The sequence below is a fragment of the Hypomesus nipponensis genome, chromosome 19, assembly GCF_054491055.1.
Source record: "Hypomesus nipponensis isolate SF chromosome 19, ASM5449105v1, whole genome shotgun sequence".
In the NCBI taxonomy this organism is placed as follows: Eukaryota; Metazoa; Chordata; class Actinopteri; order Osmeriformes; family Osmeridae; genus Hypomesus; species Hypomesus nipponensis.
The window spans coordinates 9,598,098-9,614,147 of NC_140379.1; the positions used below are offsets into that span (position 1 = coordinate 9,598,098).

At 53.1% G+C, this 16,050-nt stretch overlaps 1 protein-coding gene across 10 annotated transcripts in view; it reads left to right on the top strand.

The window, feature by feature from the left end:
* Positions 1 to 16,050, top strand: part of tjp1a (tight junction protein 1a) — a 31,743-nt gene that overhangs the window by 13,051 nt on the left and 2,642 nt on the right. For 3 of the 10 annotated variants that reach the window (XM_084681727.1, XM_084681728.1, XM_084681730.1), the window contains exons 9-27: positions 3,535 to 3,665; positions 3,806 to 3,911; positions 4,338 to 4,488; positions 5,876 to 5,984; positions 6,118 to 6,337; positions 6,905 to 7,089; positions 7,316 to 7,411; positions 7,821 to 7,847; positions 8,680 to 8,762; positions 8,993 to 9,203; positions 9,903 to 10,003; positions 10,243 to 10,593; positions 11,457 to 11,795; positions 12,899 to 13,711; positions 13,965 to 14,041; positions 14,355 to 14,647; positions 14,766 to 15,165; positions 15,367 to 15,584; positions 15,845 to 15,988. In XM_084681727.1, coding sequence (XP_084537853.1) covers positions 3,535 to 3,665; positions 3,806 to 3,911; positions 4,338 to 4,488; positions 5,876 to 5,984; positions 6,118 to 6,337; positions 6,905 to 7,089; positions 7,316 to 7,411; positions 7,821 to 7,847; positions 8,680 to 8,762; positions 8,993 to 9,203; positions 9,903 to 10,003; positions 10,243 to 10,593; positions 11,457 to 11,795; positions 12,899 to 13,711; positions 13,965 to 14,041; positions 14,355 to 14,647; positions 14,766 to 15,165; positions 15,367 to 15,584; positions 15,845 to 15,988 — 4,055 coding nt within the window. The remainder of the gene's footprint in view (positions 1 to 3,534; positions 3,666 to 3,805; positions 3,912 to 4,337; positions 4,489 to 5,875; positions 5,985 to 6,117; positions 6,338 to 6,904; positions 7,090 to 7,315; positions 7,412 to 7,820; positions 7,848 to 8,679; positions 8,763 to 8,992; positions 9,204 to 9,902; positions 10,004 to 10,242; positions 10,594 to 11,456; positions 11,796 to 12,898; positions 13,712 to 13,964; positions 14,042 to 14,354; positions 14,648 to 14,765; positions 15,166 to 15,366; positions 15,585 to 15,844; positions 15,989 to 16,050) is intronic. The other 7 variants (XM_084681729.1, XM_084681732.1, XM_084681733.1 and 4 more) reach the window with 5 other exon arrangements.

Consider the following 16,050-nt stretch of genomic DNA (forward strand, 5'->3'; position numbering starts at 1 on the left):
CTCTCTCTCTCTCTCTCTCTCTCTCTCTCTCTCTCTCTCTCTCTCTCTCTCTCTCTCTCACTCACTCACTCACTCACTCACTCACTCACTCACTCTCTCTCTCTCTCTCTCTCTCTCTCTCTCTCTCTCTCTCTCTCTCTCTCTCTCTCTCTCTCTCTCTCTCTCTCTCTCTCTCTCTCTCTCTCTCTCTCTCTCTCTCTCTCTCTCTCTCTCTCTCTCTCTCTCTCTCTCTCTCTCTCTCTCTCTCTCTCTCTCTCTCTCTCTCTCTCTCTCTCTCTCTCTCTCTCTCTCTCTCTCTCTCTCTCTCTCTCTCTCTCTCTCTCTCTCTCTCTCTCTCTCTCTCTCTCTCTCTCTCTCTCTCTCTCTCTCTCTCTCTCTCTCTCTCTCTCTCTCTCTCTCTCTCTCTCTCTCTCTCTCTCTCTCTCTCTCTCTCTCTCTCTCTCTCTCTCTCTCTCTCTCTCTCGCTCGCACGCACGCACGCACGCACGCACCCACCCTCTAACACACTCACACTCCATCACACAGACATACACACGCACCCTCTAACACACTCACACTCCATCACACAGACATACACACACACAAACACACTGGGACAGATCAGTAGACTAATGAACCCAGCATGAATTAGCCACGGTCCTCCTGGAGCTGACCCCGCAGTCCCAGAATGCCCTGCAATGGGGTCAGAGGTCAGGCCGAGCCTGGGGCAGTGTAGTGATCCACGTCTCCAGTAACGGTAGGAAGGGAGGAAGAGGTGGGCAGAGGGGAAGAGAAGGGTAGCTTCGAGGTAGAGTCAGAGAGATATGTTAAACTCAGCACCTCCAACTTGTAGCCTGGAGGCCTAACCACATTTTAACTGGTCATCAACTGGACATCGACAAACTTCTTCTTCCCATCTCCTTTCTCTCTCTTTCTCTCCTCAGCTGGAGGCGACAGTAAGTGTGTGTGTGGTATGTGCAGCTAGCAGGTTACAGTGCTGCATGCAGAGGGAGGTTAGATGGAGACCTAGCTATAAGCTGGAAGAGATGCTTCTGTCTAGCTGATGTTGAAGATGCACACTGTCTGTACACTGTCTAGGCTGCGATAAATCAGTAGACTGCATCCGTGTTGGGATAGGTCTGTAGACTGTGTCTGTGATGCTATAGGTCAGTAGACTGTGTCTGTGATGCTATAGGTCAGTAGACTGTGTCTGTCATGCTATAGGTCAGTAGACTGTGTCTGTCGTGCTATAGGTCAGTAGACTGTGTCTGTCATGCTATAGGTCAGTAGACTGTGTCTGTCGTGCTATAGGTCAGTAGACTGTGTCTGTCATGCTATAGGTCAGTAGACTGTGTCTGTGCCGCCATAGGTCAATAGGCCAGTGTGATGTGTCTATCCCATAGTGGATGGCATGGTAACCAGACGTTGTGTCTTGGAACAGGAAGCCAGCAGGGCCACGCCTCTTCAGACTGCTGCCTTTGTAAGTCCCACCCCCAGTCAACCTCTCAGCCCCATTCCATTCCCACCCTCGTCCCACTAGACCGGACTGGATTGGCTGATCTGGACATCAGTCTGTAGTCAGGGATAGTTTGTGTGTCTGTGCAACTAGAGATACCAAAAGCTGTTTTGGTTTCAGATGTACAGTTATGTTGTTTACAAGTACATACTCAAAGTTTTCTCTGAAGTCTGTTCCATGTAGACAACCAGGCTTTGTAAATGATCTTTGAAGTTCCATACAGTTTCTGGCAGCTAGTCAGACTGCAACTAGCCCTAGGAAGTGGTGATTGGCTAGTATTACCCAAGTATTATCATAAACCCAAGCTGTGTGTGTGTGGGGGGGGGGGGTGTAACAGGGGGGCATAGACGGGGGCATGGAGTTGGGGATTTGACATACTTCCCACAGAGATTTCCCCCGACAACAGATGGTTCTTATCTTCTGATTGGCTGTAGTTCGGAGACCCTGGCAGGAGACAGTGTTCCATAGTGTCATTTAGCAGAAAAACCTTTTTAGGTTTTCATTGGAGGCCCTCTGAGATCTGAACACACTCTGTTCTGCTGGGATCTGAACACACACTGTTCTGTTGGGATCTGAACACACTCTGTTTTGCTGGGATCTGAACACACACTGTTCTGTTGGGATCTGAACACACTCTGTTCTGCTGGGATCTGAACACACACTGTTCTGTTGGGATCTGAACACACTCTGTTCTGCTGGGATCACGGTTCTGTTGCACCATGTTGCTTCTGACCCATCCACCAGGCCGACAGAGGCCTTTGTGAGTAATGGTTTTTAATAGTTTTGTCATCATAGCATATTCAATTTGCTGCTGGTCTATGTAGCAGCACTGTCGATCTAGCAGTAGTGTTGTTGTTTATCCTAAAGACAGCTCTGGGAGTCCCTGGCCCAGCTGGGATACTGCAGGTCCAAACCTACCCTACCCTGGTTTGGTTTGGTGTGGTCATGGTGGAGGTGGGAAGATGGCTTAGGTAGTATTATGGAAGTGGAATATCAATAGTTGTGCAAGAGGGGGGTGAGAGATTTTCACCTGTGTGTGCGGTAGTGTAATGTAGTGTGTTTGCTGTAGGGTTGTGTGTGTTGTAGGGCAGTGTGTGTTTGAATGTGGCCTCTTAACACCATTGCACCCTGAGCTCCACAGATTTAGGACAGAAACTGCTGCCAGCTCTCTCTCTCTCTCTCTCTCTCTCTCTCTCTCTCTCTCTCTCTCTCTCTCTCTCTCTCTCTCTCTCTCTCTCTCTCTCTCTCTCTCTCTCTCTCGTCTTTTCTCTTTTTTTCTCTTTTCCCTTCTTTCTCTGCCTCTCTCGGTTTCTCTCTTTCTTTCCGTCTCTCTCCCTCCCTCTCTTTCTCTCTCTGTTCCAGGCGATTACTGTGTTGTTGTTATTCATCCTGGGGCTGCAGCAGGGGCTGGGTGTGTGTATGTAAGCCTGGGGCTCACATACACACATATACACACACACATTTGTGCTGCTACTTCTTACCCTAGCCTAAGCAAGCCAGCCCAGCCTTGACTAATGCTAGTTAGCCTGATCTGTGTGTGTGTTGTGTGACAGTGTTGTATGTCGCCTCGACAGAGACAAGGAGTAGACAATGGGGGGAGGGGTCATCTGATCTATCATGGCTGCCCCGTCTGGGGATCTGTCACAGGACTGTATGTGTCTGGGAGAGAAAGAGGGATGGAGGGCATTCCAGGGTTAAGCAGAATGCTGCCCCAGCAGCCTGCCAGCCTGCAGTCACATGGTCCCGCAGGAATGCCGCCATTGTTCTAAAAGCAGAGTTCTAGAATTGACTTCACTATGCAGCTCAGAGTTCTAGAACTGACTTCACCATGCAGATCTGAGTTCTAGAACTGACTTTACTCTTCACTGTACAGCATGGAATTCTAGATCTGACTTTGCTATACAGTGAGTTCGAAACTCGTTCAAAACACACACACTAACTTCTCTGCTGCCTGCCTTTCACAGTCCTACGTCACATCCTGTTGTATCAGTGTGCACGACTAATTGTGTGTGCCTGCGTGTGTGCCTGCGTGTGTGTAGCCACAGGAGTCGAGATGAGGATCGTATGTCAAAGCCGGGCGCCATGTCCACGCCAGCGAAGAGCTCTGATGATGGCATCCTCTCCATGACCAGCGACCAGGCGTCCGATAAGCAGATGCCTCCTCTGCCAGGTCCGACACGCCTCCACTACATCCCAGTTGCGCCGACTCTCATCCACAAACCAGTCAGTACCCGTCTGTCTGCCTGGGAGACCACAACCCAAGAATGTGTATTAATGTCTGTCTGTCTGTCTGTCTACCTGTGGGACCAGAACCCAAGCCTGTGTACGCCCAGCCTGGCCAGCCAGATGTGGACCTCCCCGTCAGCCCCTCTGATGCCCCTGTGCCCAGCGCTGCCCACGACGACAGCATCCTCAGGTGACAACACTGACACCTGTCTCTCTATCTGACCAACATGTCTGTCTCTCTGTCTGACCAACATGTCTGTCTCTCTATCTGACCAACATGTCTGTCTCTCTATCTGACCAACATGTCTGTCTCTCTGTCTGACCAACATGTCTGTCTGAACAACATGTCTGTCTCTCTATCTGACCAACATGTCTGTCTGACCAACATGTCTGTCTCTCTGTCTGACCAACATGTATGTCTCTATCTGACCAACATGTCTGTCTGAACAACATGTCTGTCTCTCTATCTGACCAACATGTCTGTCTGACCAACATGTCTGTCTCTCTGTCTGACCAACATGTCTGTCTCTCTATCTGACCAACATGTCTGTCTCTCTATCTGACCAACATGTCTGTCTCTCTGTCTGACCAACATGTTTGTTTCTCGCCCTCCCAGGCCCAGTATGAAGCTGGTGAAGTTTAAGAAGGGGGAGAGTGTGGGCCTGAGGCTGGCTGGGGGCAACGATGTGGGCATCTTTGTGGCAGGAGTCCTGGAGGACAGCCCGGCTGCCAAGGAAGGGCTGGAGGAAGGCGACCAGATACTCAGGGTAAGCACCAGCAGTGGCTAAGCACTCGTTTGACATGTGAACTTGAGGGCACAAAATGATGCGTCTTTGCCTTTCCGAAGTCTGAAGAATGACCCCTAGTCATCAGTTGTTGGAACATCCAGTCTCTGCGGTGGGATCTGGAACATAGTTTCCGAGCCAGATGTCTGGGAGTGTCTGTGTGTGGGATAAGCACCTGCTGTTGTTGTAGCAGTAGTCTCATGTTTGAACTGCTTCCCATGCTTGCTAAATACTTTAACACTGGCTAGTGACCATATACTAGTAGGCTTGCTAGTAGGCTAACTTTAGCAACACTAGCTATGTACACAAATGTTTATTTACTGTACTATGCTAACTCTACTAGCTAATGTTCGCTAAGTCTGCAACTGCAAGCTAAGTCCACTAATCTAAAGATAATGTGACCCAGTGTGTCCACAGTGGTTCTTGATAGAGCCTGGTAATGACACACTCTGTGTGTATTTGTTCGTGTGTGTGTTTATGACTCACTGCCTGGCCCTTGTTCTGCGTAGAACATTCCATTGTTGACATGAAGAAAACACAATGGATGTGATTGTTCCTGGGGAGCTCCACAATGGCCCCTCTGTGGCCCTGGGGCCAGAAGACTCTGTTGATGGAGCAGACCCTTGATGTCAGTCTTGGATGGCTTCAGTCATGTTGGTCATTGTCCTCATGTAGGGGAACACATCAGTAGCCAGCCTCCTCCCCCTCCTCCCTCTGCTCCCCCTCCTCCACCCTCCCTCAGTATTGCTGCCGCCACACCTCTGCACGGGTCGAGTCTCAGTACCCAAGATGCCCCCTTATCTCATTCTCAAGCCCTATTGGAGTAGAAGGTGTTAAGTCCCGTCTCCTGGGTCCTTCTCATCCTATAAGCTCTGAGAAGGAGGTGAGAGGCAGAGAGAGTGGTAGAGAGAGAGAGAGGAGGTTGTCGGAAAGTAAGGAATGTGGCAGAGAGTTTTGAGACTGGACTGTGGTGGTCTGTGAAGACTCCCTGCTGTACAAACCCACCCCCCCCACCCACCCGCTCCCAGCACATTGTTCTCCTGCGTAGGCTCTGTGTACTGTATGTGTGTGTCATTATACTGTATGTGTGTGTGGATATGTGTGTGTACTGCACTGTGTGTGTTTCCTGGCAGTCACACTGTGATGGAGGAGATTAGGAGATAGAGGGGGTTTCTGGGAAGGATCAAGGTGTTTCTGCTCCGGTGGTACTGGGGGGTCAATAAACAGTGCGTGGTTGTGGAGGGTGGATATAATGAAGTGGTGAATGGGAGTCAGCCCCGGAGCTAATGTCTCCTGCCCCTCTCTCTCCAGGTTAATCTGTGTATATTGTTGATTCTCTCTGTGTCTCTCTGTCCACCCTTCTCTCCAGGTAAACAATGTGGACTTTGCTAACATCATTCGGGAGGAGGCAGTTCTCTTCCTACTGGACCTGCCTAAGGGGGAAGAGGTCTCCATCCTGGCCCAGAAGAAGAAGGATGGTGAGAGAGAAGGAGGAGAAGAGAAGGAGAAGAAGAGAAGGAGGAGAGGGCATGGGGGAGAGACATTGTTGATGTTGTTTCACGCAGTTACTTGTAGAATAATGGTGTGTGTGTGTGTGCGCTCCCCCTGCAGTGTACCGGAGGATAGTGGAGTCAGATGTAGGAGACTCCTTCTACATCAGGACCCACTTTGAGTATGAGAAGGAGTCACCCTACGGGCTGAGCTTCAACAAGGGCGAGGTGTTCCGCGTGGTGGACACCCTCTACAACGGCAAGCTGGGCTCCTGGCTCGCCATCCGCATCGGCAAGAACCACCAGGAGGTGGAGCGGGGCATCATACCCAACAAGAACAGGTACCCAGACAGACACACTGACCGACTCACAGGCAGAGTGTTGTGTTTGCCTGTAGTGAGCCTGTGCATGAGCGTAGTGTGTGTGTGTGTGTTTGTGTCAGCGCATGTGTCTTTTCAGAGACATTTCTCTGCGGATCTAGAGCAGCCTCTACACACAAGCGCACACACACACACACACACAGGCTACACTTTTACACCGTACAGGTGGTTACCACAGAGATGTTAACATAGCTGTGGGAAATGTAACACCTTAGACTGCAATGCCAAGCTCGCTCTCTTTCTCTCACTATCTCTCACTCACTCACTCACTCACTCACACACACACACACACACACACACACACACACACACACACACACACACAGTTTAGTGCATAGCAGATAGTGTTGGAGGACAGTGGGGGAGTGTGGGGTTAGAGGTGATAGATTCCATCACTGTTCTGTCATAGATAAGCCCAAGTTTCCATTCAGTCCATGTTACACACACTCTCCTCCTGTCTTTCCCGCTCCCCCTCTCTTTCCCTCCCGTCTTCTTGTCCTCTCTCCCCACTCCCCCTCTGCCCTGCAGGGCGGAGCAGCTGTCCAGCGTGCAGTACACCCTCCCCAAGGCACCAGGGGGCGACAGAGCAGACTTCTGGCGTTTCCGTGGCCTGCGCAGCTCTAAGAGGAACCTGAGGAAGAGCAGGGAGGACCTGTCAGCCCAGCCTGTCCAGACCAAATTCCCCGCCTACGAGAGGGTGGTTCTGAGAGAGGGTAGGTGGGGAAGGAGGAGGGGGGGGGGGGAGGAGGAGAACAGAGAATAACAGAGTGAATGTGGAAGGGGGAGGAGAAGGGCTGATGGAAGGGAAGGCCAAGAGAGGGAAGTGAAGGGGTGATGAAGGGCCTGCTTTTCTCCTTCTCCTGACCGTGACGTTGTGTTTTGAGCAGCACATGAACCCCTGACATTGTAACGCTGACTGTAACCTAACTTGACACTCAGCTGGCTTCCTGCGCCCGGTGGTGATCTTCGGGCCGATCGCTGACACAGCTCGGGAGAAGCTCGCCAGAGAGGAGCCTGATCTGTTTGAGCTCGCAAGTGAGTAGTTCCCTCTGGATCCCCTCCCTCTCCATCCTCTCTCTCCTGTCACCTGGCCACTTCCCCTGCTTTGTTTCGGTCCCACAGCCCGGTAGCACAGAGGCACACCAGAACACACAGTAGAACCCTACTGGGGATGGAACTCAGAACCCCTTTCAGCCTTCTCCATCTTCTCCGTGTGAGCGTAGCTAGCTCTCTTGGCTTTGATGACGTAGCTCTGTTAGCAGCTAGCCTAACCTGTAGTGCTAACTGTGTTAGCCAGTAGAACTCGTTCCTCTCTACACCCTTACTAACACTGTCTCAAATTTCAAAGGCCCTAAGGGGTGCACTCATCACACCCATGTAATGTGATTCCACCTGTGTCCATGTTGTCTATGTTGCTGTCTATATAACTGTGTTTCCCTTTCAGAGACTCAGAAACAAGAAGGAGGGGAAAGTATGTCACCTAGCACATCATTCTCCCTACCTATCAATAATAACCACACCAGAACCTGTGCTAGTTAGCACCTGTTAGCATCTATGGCTGCTTTAGTCGGCTTGGTCTGGTCTGGCCTGTAGACAGGGTGCATCATGGGATACCAAGAGACAGTCAGCATGCCATCACAGTCAGTCACCCAGTTAGTAGCAGCACACTGTGTGTACACTAGCCATTTGTGTCTGTCCGCCAGATGCTTTTGGCCTTCTAGGTATGTTCCTGTCTGTAGTGCGAGTGTTCAGTATTCTGTGGAGGTGTGTTGTTGGTAGAGACAAGTGGTGCTCTGGGGACTAAAGGACTAGGTAGAGCCAGCGCTGACTTCATAGCTCAAGGATCTCTTTATCTTGTGGTCACACAGACAGAGGGCCAGACACAGAATACAGACAGACAGAGGATATCATGATTATACGGCTCTATTGATCTATCTGATCTATCTAATCTACATCTATGTGACATCTTTCTATCTGATCTGTCTATACATGTGAGGTTCGTTCCTCAGATGTTTGATATTGTCCTGTTCAAACCTAATAACCTTACTGATGATTTGCAGTAACGATCAGCTCTTGAATGTGCACCATCCCATCTCTAGGCTTTACACTAACATCTGCACCATGCACACACATGGACTCATGTCTGTTTCATGTATGTTTCCTGTTGCACGTGCATATCCATGACATCACTTCCTCTTTGGCGTCTGAGAAGCTGCAGGCTACTGCATGTAGGGGGTCAGACTGGGAGGGGACTGCAGGGGGCATACACTGACTGACTGTGTGTGTGTGTGTCCTTTCTGCAGAGAGCGAGCCCAGAGATGCAGGCAAGGACCAGCGTAGCTCCGGAATCATCCGCCTGCACACCATTAAACAGATTATCGACCGTGTGAGTAAAAGTCACACTTACACACCCACAGACATACAGCACACACACACGTACACAGTCAAAAACTGATTCTTCTATCCACTCACTTTGCACAGCTCACCACTGCCCTCTGTTGGCAAGAGTGAGATGACACCGTGAACCCTCCTCCCAAATCCCTCACACTTTTGAGGCTACCCGGAACCGTAGTCCACCGACGTGTACTAACGTGAGTGTGTGTTTCTACGCTACAGGACAAGCATGCCGTGCTGGACATCACGCCGAACGCGGTGGACCGCCTAAACTACGCCCAGTGGTACCCCATCGTGGTGTTCCTCAACCCCGACAGCAAGCAGGGCGTGAAGAACATGAGGACCCGCCTCTGCCCCGAGTCCAGGAAGAGTGCCAGGAAGCTGTACGAGCGGGCCCTGAAACTGAGGAAGAACAACCACCACCTCTTCACCAGTGAGTATGGAGGGAGGGAGGGAGGGAGGGAGGGAGGGAGGGAGGGAGGGAGGGAGGGAGGGAGGGAGGGAGGGAGGGAGGGAGGGAGGGAGGGAGGGAGGGAGGGAGGGAGGGAGGGAGGGAGGGAGGGAGGGAGGGAGGGAGGGAGGGAGGGAGGGAGGGTTGCCAGCAGGCCCAGCTGAGTGCATTAGTGGCTAGCACAGCTACTGTGGTCGAGTGTTTGAACGAGATTAAGTGTGGCAAAGCTGGGCTGGCCACACACACACACACACACACACACACACACACACACACACACACACACTGGGGCTGCCCATGGCCTAAGTCCCACAGGGGAGCAGTCATCATTACTCATTTCCAACATGCACTGCTCCAGAGAGGAATGTGAATTGACCCGGGTCTCAGAGTGCCTGCAATAGGGACACACACACACACACACACCACATTCATCACTCACACCCCACATACATACACACAATATCAAATACACTCTCTGATCTATCAATGCTGTCCCTCCATCCCTCCATCACACACCTCCCTCCCTCCCTCCCTCCATCACCTCCCTCCCTCCATCACCTCCCTCCCTCCATCACCTCCCTCCCTCCCTCCATCACCTCCCTCCCTCCATCACCTCCCTCCCTCCCTCCCTCCCTCCCTCCCTCCCTCCCTCCCCCTGTGTGCATGCTGGTCATCCTCCAGCCACCATCCAGATGAACAACATGAACGATGGCTGGTATGGAGCTCTGAAGGAGAACGTCCAGCAGCAGCAGAACCAGCTGGTCTGGGTGTCAGAGGGCAAGGTAGGACACACACACACACAGTATTTGAATATGGACGTTTTGTTCATATTTCGGAAGATTGACTTCAACATTGCTGCATCTGTTCTGTTGCTTCTCCTTGCTGTACTGTTGCTGCCTGTTGTCCCTGTGTTCCTGTTCTTCTCTCTCACCTCACCATCTCTCTCCCTCCCTTTTTGTCTTTCTTCCTCTTCCCCATTCTCTCGCTCGCTCGCCCTCCCCTCCCTCTCCTATCTCACCAGGCGGACGGCGCCCCAGACGATGACCTGGACCTCCATGACGACCGTCTGTCCTACCTATCCGCTCCAGGTAGCGAGTACTCCATGTACAGCACGGACAGCCGCCACACCTCCGACTACGAGGACACGGACACGGAGGGCGGAGCCTACACCGACCAGGAGCTGGACGAGACGCTGAACGACGACGTGGGCCTGCCCTCCGAGCCCGCCATCACCCGCTCCTCCGAGCCGGTCCGCGAGGACCCCCCCGTCATCCAGGAGCCCCCGGGGTACGCAGGCTACCAGCACCCGGGCCCCCCCGACCCGCTGAACCGCATCGACCCGGCAGGCTTCAAGGTGGCGGCTCCGCAGCAGGTAGCGTTTCTCCGGGCGGTGCGTCTGCCCTGTTGTCTGGAGGCCGTGGTGTGTGTGAGGAGGGTGTTCTGGAGGCGCTACTGAGCCCTCCAACACTGGCTCTACTGTCACTATCACTATCACTATCCTTTATTAAACTAGCACTATAAAGGGAACTAAATATTATAACTGAATATTGTGGCCAACTATTTATTTATTGATATATATATATATAAAAATATTCTTTATTTATTTATTGACTGAGTTATTTATGTGCGTGTTTTTTTATTTTTGACTAAAAAAACTAAAACAGAGAAAAGATAAAAGCCCAAAATAAGCTTGACTGTTGTGTACTGCGTAACCACGACAACCTGTGTTAGTGTTACTGTCGGTGTTGTTGATGTTGTTGCCACAGTGATGCAGATGCCTTTTCCACTGCTATGTGTTTGTGTGGCCGTGTGTGTGGGTCCCCACCCCTGTGCACCTCCGGCTGCCCCATCTGGGATTGGGACTGTTGCCTCGCCGGGAAGGGCCCTGTGCATGCTGGGATATGTAGTGTTAACCACGGATTGCTGTAACATGTATTTACCTGGATCGATTGGCCCATATGATATCCACTACAAAGTGTGTCACCTGATGTGTTAAACGAAAAAAAAGAAATTACGAGAGAGAGAGATGTGTTGTACTGTAACCCTAGTATTAAACTACCGTCAGACTGCACTAACCACGTGAAACTTTGTCCTGCTACTAATTCTTACATGGCGTTTTCTTGATTGGGTGTTGGTTGGGTATGGAGGCTGGTGATTGGCCTGTTGATGATGTTGCCCGGGGCGACAAAGTCATTAGTATCGGCATGTATTAAACATTTTTGACCCACTTTGCAGAAGCCAGAGGCTGAGGTCACCATGTCTAGCCTCCCCCCTGAGACCCTGGTTGCGACTGAGACAGCACCCCCTGCTGTTGACTCCAATCTAAACACTGTAGGGGCTCTGATCCCTGAGGAGGCTCCAGTAGCCTCCCCCAGCCCTGGCCCTGGCCTCAACCCCAGCCCTGGCTCTGGCCTCAGCCCCAGCCCGGGGCCTGGCCTCAGCCCCAGCCCGGGGCCTGGCCTCAGCCCCAGCCCGGGCCTGGAGGCTGGCTCCCTTAGGAGGTCCACCCCTGAGCTAGCTCCCACCCCAACACCAGAACTCCTACAGTCTGGACCGACCAGTACAGAACCAAAGGTACCCGCTGTCGACCCGCTGCCCGGACCCGGCCCGGCCCGGCCCATCTGGGCCCAGCTCCTCCTCTCTGCTGCTGCCTGCTTCGCCTTCCTCCTCACCTGCATGCTGGCTCCTCAGCTGGGAGTGAGAGAGAGTGAGAGAGTGTCTGTGTGTGTGTTGGATGTGGAGGAGCAGAGAGAGAAGACACTGAGGCTCATTCTGCTGCTTCCTGTCTTTGCATGGCCTCCATCTCTGAGCTGTCCTCTGTTAACCTGTTCACTAGCCTGGCTAACGCACCCAGGGGACTCCTGTTCACTGGGTTATACCAGCCTGGGAACTGCTCACTCTTCTGTTGGATGTTTCCTTTGAGTCATGGGGCTGTTTTCCTTCCGGTTTTTTCTCTGAAATTGAAATGTAGCCATTTCTGTCTCCTGCTGGAGAGGGTAACATGTTATCAAAATATCCTGTGTGCTCTGAGTGTTAAATGGCTATTTTTCAAATGTCAGGGTTTTTAATATGGTTTCTATTGTTCCAAGGATACATGCTTGTAAAGTTCAGCTGTAGATATCTCGTAAGCCTCATTTATTTTGGCTTGTAATGTTACTGATGCATTGGGTGCCATCTTGGTCTTCCTACCACGCATGCTGTGTGTCAAATGATATGCCAGGCTGTCTCAGGTCACTCTAAATGACATACATACTTCTACAGTACCAAAAACAGTACCAAAAGATTCAAAATGTTCAAATTGTTTTGAAAGGTGGGCATTTCTTAACAAGTTAACACACTGCATTCGAGCTAAGAAGAGGAAAATCAAACCCAATGTTGTTTGTTTGATTTCTTCTTTATCAAGTTTTTCGTTTTGTTTTTGCGTCAGAGTTGATCTGGCCTGGTTTGTTGATTTACAATTGGAGAGCTGTGTGATGTCATTAGTAACTGCTCCCTGTCAGTCTGTCTATTCCAGGTTCTTCTGCTCTCTCCTTTCCTCTGCTGAGACGTTAACCTTGTTTTCCTCTCCTCCCGTATCTGCTCCTCTCTACTCACAAATAAGTATTCATATTATTGGGTGTGTGTTGCTAGGGGCCGACGCGTGGTTGCTAATGGTGTGCGTGTGGTTGTCCTCCTAGATCTTGCATCATGACCCCTACAGCGTGGAGGAGCCCGGGAGAGCCAATCATGGAGGGAAGCCAGTGATCTACGAGCCCGCCTACTTGAGCCAGCAGCCGTACAGAGATTACGACCACCCTCCTAGTCGCTATGACGCTGCCGTTCCTGTCTCCGGGGGCTACCGTCACTATGACTCCCAGCTGACCTATGAGAACAGCCTGCCGCCATATGAGCAGCAGTGGAACCCGTACGGACAGCCTGGCTCCGCCCCCCAGGGCTACCAGCCTCCGGTAGGGGGGTACAACCCCCGTCTGCCCTACGAGGACGGCCCGGAGCACCAGTACAGCCCCCCCCAGCCACGCTACGACGAGCCTCCGCCTCAGGGCTATGACGGACGGCCTCGCTACGGGAAACCGGCCCTGGGCCCTGCCCGCTACGACGAGCCTCCTCCTCCCATCCCCGGCTATGAGCTGAGACCACGCTACGACCAGGAGAGCCACGCCCCCTACCCCCCCGCCTCGCGCTCCCCCGACCCCGCCCAGCGGCCTGCCTACCCCCAGGGCCCGCCCCAGCACCGAGGCTACAAGCCCCCCCAAGAGGCTGACCCCCCTATACTTCCACCCAAAACAGAGGCCCTGCCCTCACCCGCAGCTGAGCATGTGGTTACCACGGCGCCCAAGCCTTTGCCCCTGCCCCCCAGAGAGGAGCCTGTGGCGGAAGACGACCCGGCCATGCGGCCCCAGTCGGTTCTGACCCGTGTCAAGATGTTTGAGAACAAGAGGTCCGTGTCTGTGGACCGGGCCAGGGAGACGGGAGAAGCTCCAGGGACCAGGGTAGGAACCCAGGCACACATGGAACTCACTTCCACTAGACTACACTCACAACCCAGAGATAGATGGAACACAGAAACACTTAGAACACTCAGAACCCAAACACACCTGGAACACAAATACACTTGTATCACACACACACTGGGAGGAATGGAGGGGGGAACAGATGGAGAGATGGAGGGAGGGATGGAGAGATGGAGGGAGGGATGGAGAGATGGAGGGAGAGTGGCCTGACTGTCTGCTTGTGCCTTTCTAGGCTGCAGATGTAAAGCCTGCAGGAGGGATTCCCAAAGCGAACTCTCTGAGCAACCTGGACCAGGAGAAGACCTTCAGGTGAGGAAGCAGCCTCCTCTCTCCGCTGGCCAGACTGTAGAACGACATGCTAAACTTGACTCAGTGATGACCTGATGTTGTTTCTTCTTAAATGTTTGTGAATTCAGTGTTTTCTCAAACCTGTCACAGACCTGTCGCCTGGCTTTCTGTCGTGTGCTGGTTTCTGTTGTCTCCTCACGGTCTCTGTCTCTGTCCCTCCTCACCTGTATACCCGTGTTAGCTGGTGGAATAGTGGTCGTGGTTCTTACCTTAGCCTCACCTCCCCTCCCCCTGTCCCTCCCCTGCCTCTCCTCCCGCCCCTCCCCCCACCCAGAGCCCCGGAGCCCCAGAAGCCCCAGGTCGCTGACGACATTGTGCGCTCCAACCACTACGACCCCGAGGAGGACGAGGAGTACTACAGGAAGCAGCTGTCCTACTTTGACAGGCGCAGCTTTGACGGCGGCAAGCCCCCGCCCCAGACCAGCCCTGTCCCTGCCCCAGGCCCCGCCCCAGGCCCCGCCCCCACCTCCAAACCTGCCCAGCCACAGGCTCCTCCGGCGGAGAAGAGATACGAGACGACACCCACCCCACCACCAGCAACACTGCCCAAACCCGCCTCAGTTGAAGGTCTGTCCGCGCGCGCATTCACAGACACACGCATACATAAACACACATAGCACACACACCCTGGCATGTATGTGACTCTCTCTCTCTCCCCCCACCCCCGCCCCCCATCTGCCCCCAGCTCTGCCTGGTCGTGAGGACACAGTCCAGACCAACGTCCTGCCTCACAAGAGCTTCCCAGAGAAGTCTCCTGTTAACGGGACTTCTGACCAGCCCAAACCTGCCCCGGGAGCCCCGGCCAGCTACAACCGCTATGTCCCCAAGCCATACACCTCCTCCGCCAAACCTTTCGAGCGCAAGTTCGACAGCCCCAAATTCAACCACAACCTGCTTCCCAACGACCAAACCAAGCCAGAGCTGGCCTCCAAGCCCCCTCCAGCCTCCAGCCCTGCCAAGGCCCCGGTGCAGACCCAGATCCTGGACCCAGATAGCGGGCTAGACACCTTCACCCGCACCATGGACCAGCGCTCCAAGTACCAGCAGAACAACATCAACGCCGTGCCCAAGGCCATTCCTGTCAGGTAGGCTCGAGCGTTGCTGTCTGCCCTGGTCAGTCCCACCGCGCCCCCATGTCGATCTGATCTCGTGGCGATGTGTTGTTGTGCGGCTCGCTCAGGCTGTAGAACTGACTACAGAAACCAGGAGGCCTGAGGTACACGTGTGTTTGCTGTCTCTCTGTCTGACTGTGTCCTCTCTGCCGCCCCCCCCCTGCGCGCGCGCAGCCCCAGCGCCCTGGAGGACGATGACGATGATGAAGGCCACACGGTGGTGGCCACGGCGCGCGGCGTGTTTAACAGTAACGGCGGAGTGCTGAGCTCTATAGAGACGGGCGTGAGCATCATCATCCCGCAGGGCGCAATCCCAGACGGCGTGGAACAGGAGATCTACTTCAAGGTCTGCCGCGACAACAGCATCCTGCCCCCCCTCGACAAGGAAAAAGGTAACCGACGCCTGTACCGCTGAAACCCCCGCATTGAAAGTTGACGTTCCATTGCAGTGCTTTTTCACGTCTCCAAGGATACTTCCATTTACATTTACTCGCTGTCAAATCTTTTTCATTTGTGTGTGTGTGTGTGCACAAAAATGTTACGCTTTACGGCACATGAGCATTTTGCATCTAACTCTTCTGTCTGTGTGTGTGTGTGTGTCTGTGTGTGTGTGTGTGTGTGTGTGTGTGCGTCCAACCCCCCGTCCGTCCAGGAGAGACCTTGCTCAGCCCGCTGGTGATGTGTGGTCCTCACGGGCTGAAGTTCCTGAAGCCCGTGGAGCTGCGCCTGCCTCACTGTGCGTCTATGACCCCTGATGGTTGGTCTTTTGCTCTCAAATCCTCCGACTCCTCGTCGGGTAGGCTCCTGTCCTCTGGGGTTTTCTGGGTCTCTGGGTGGCTGTGTGACTGGCTGGAGGTT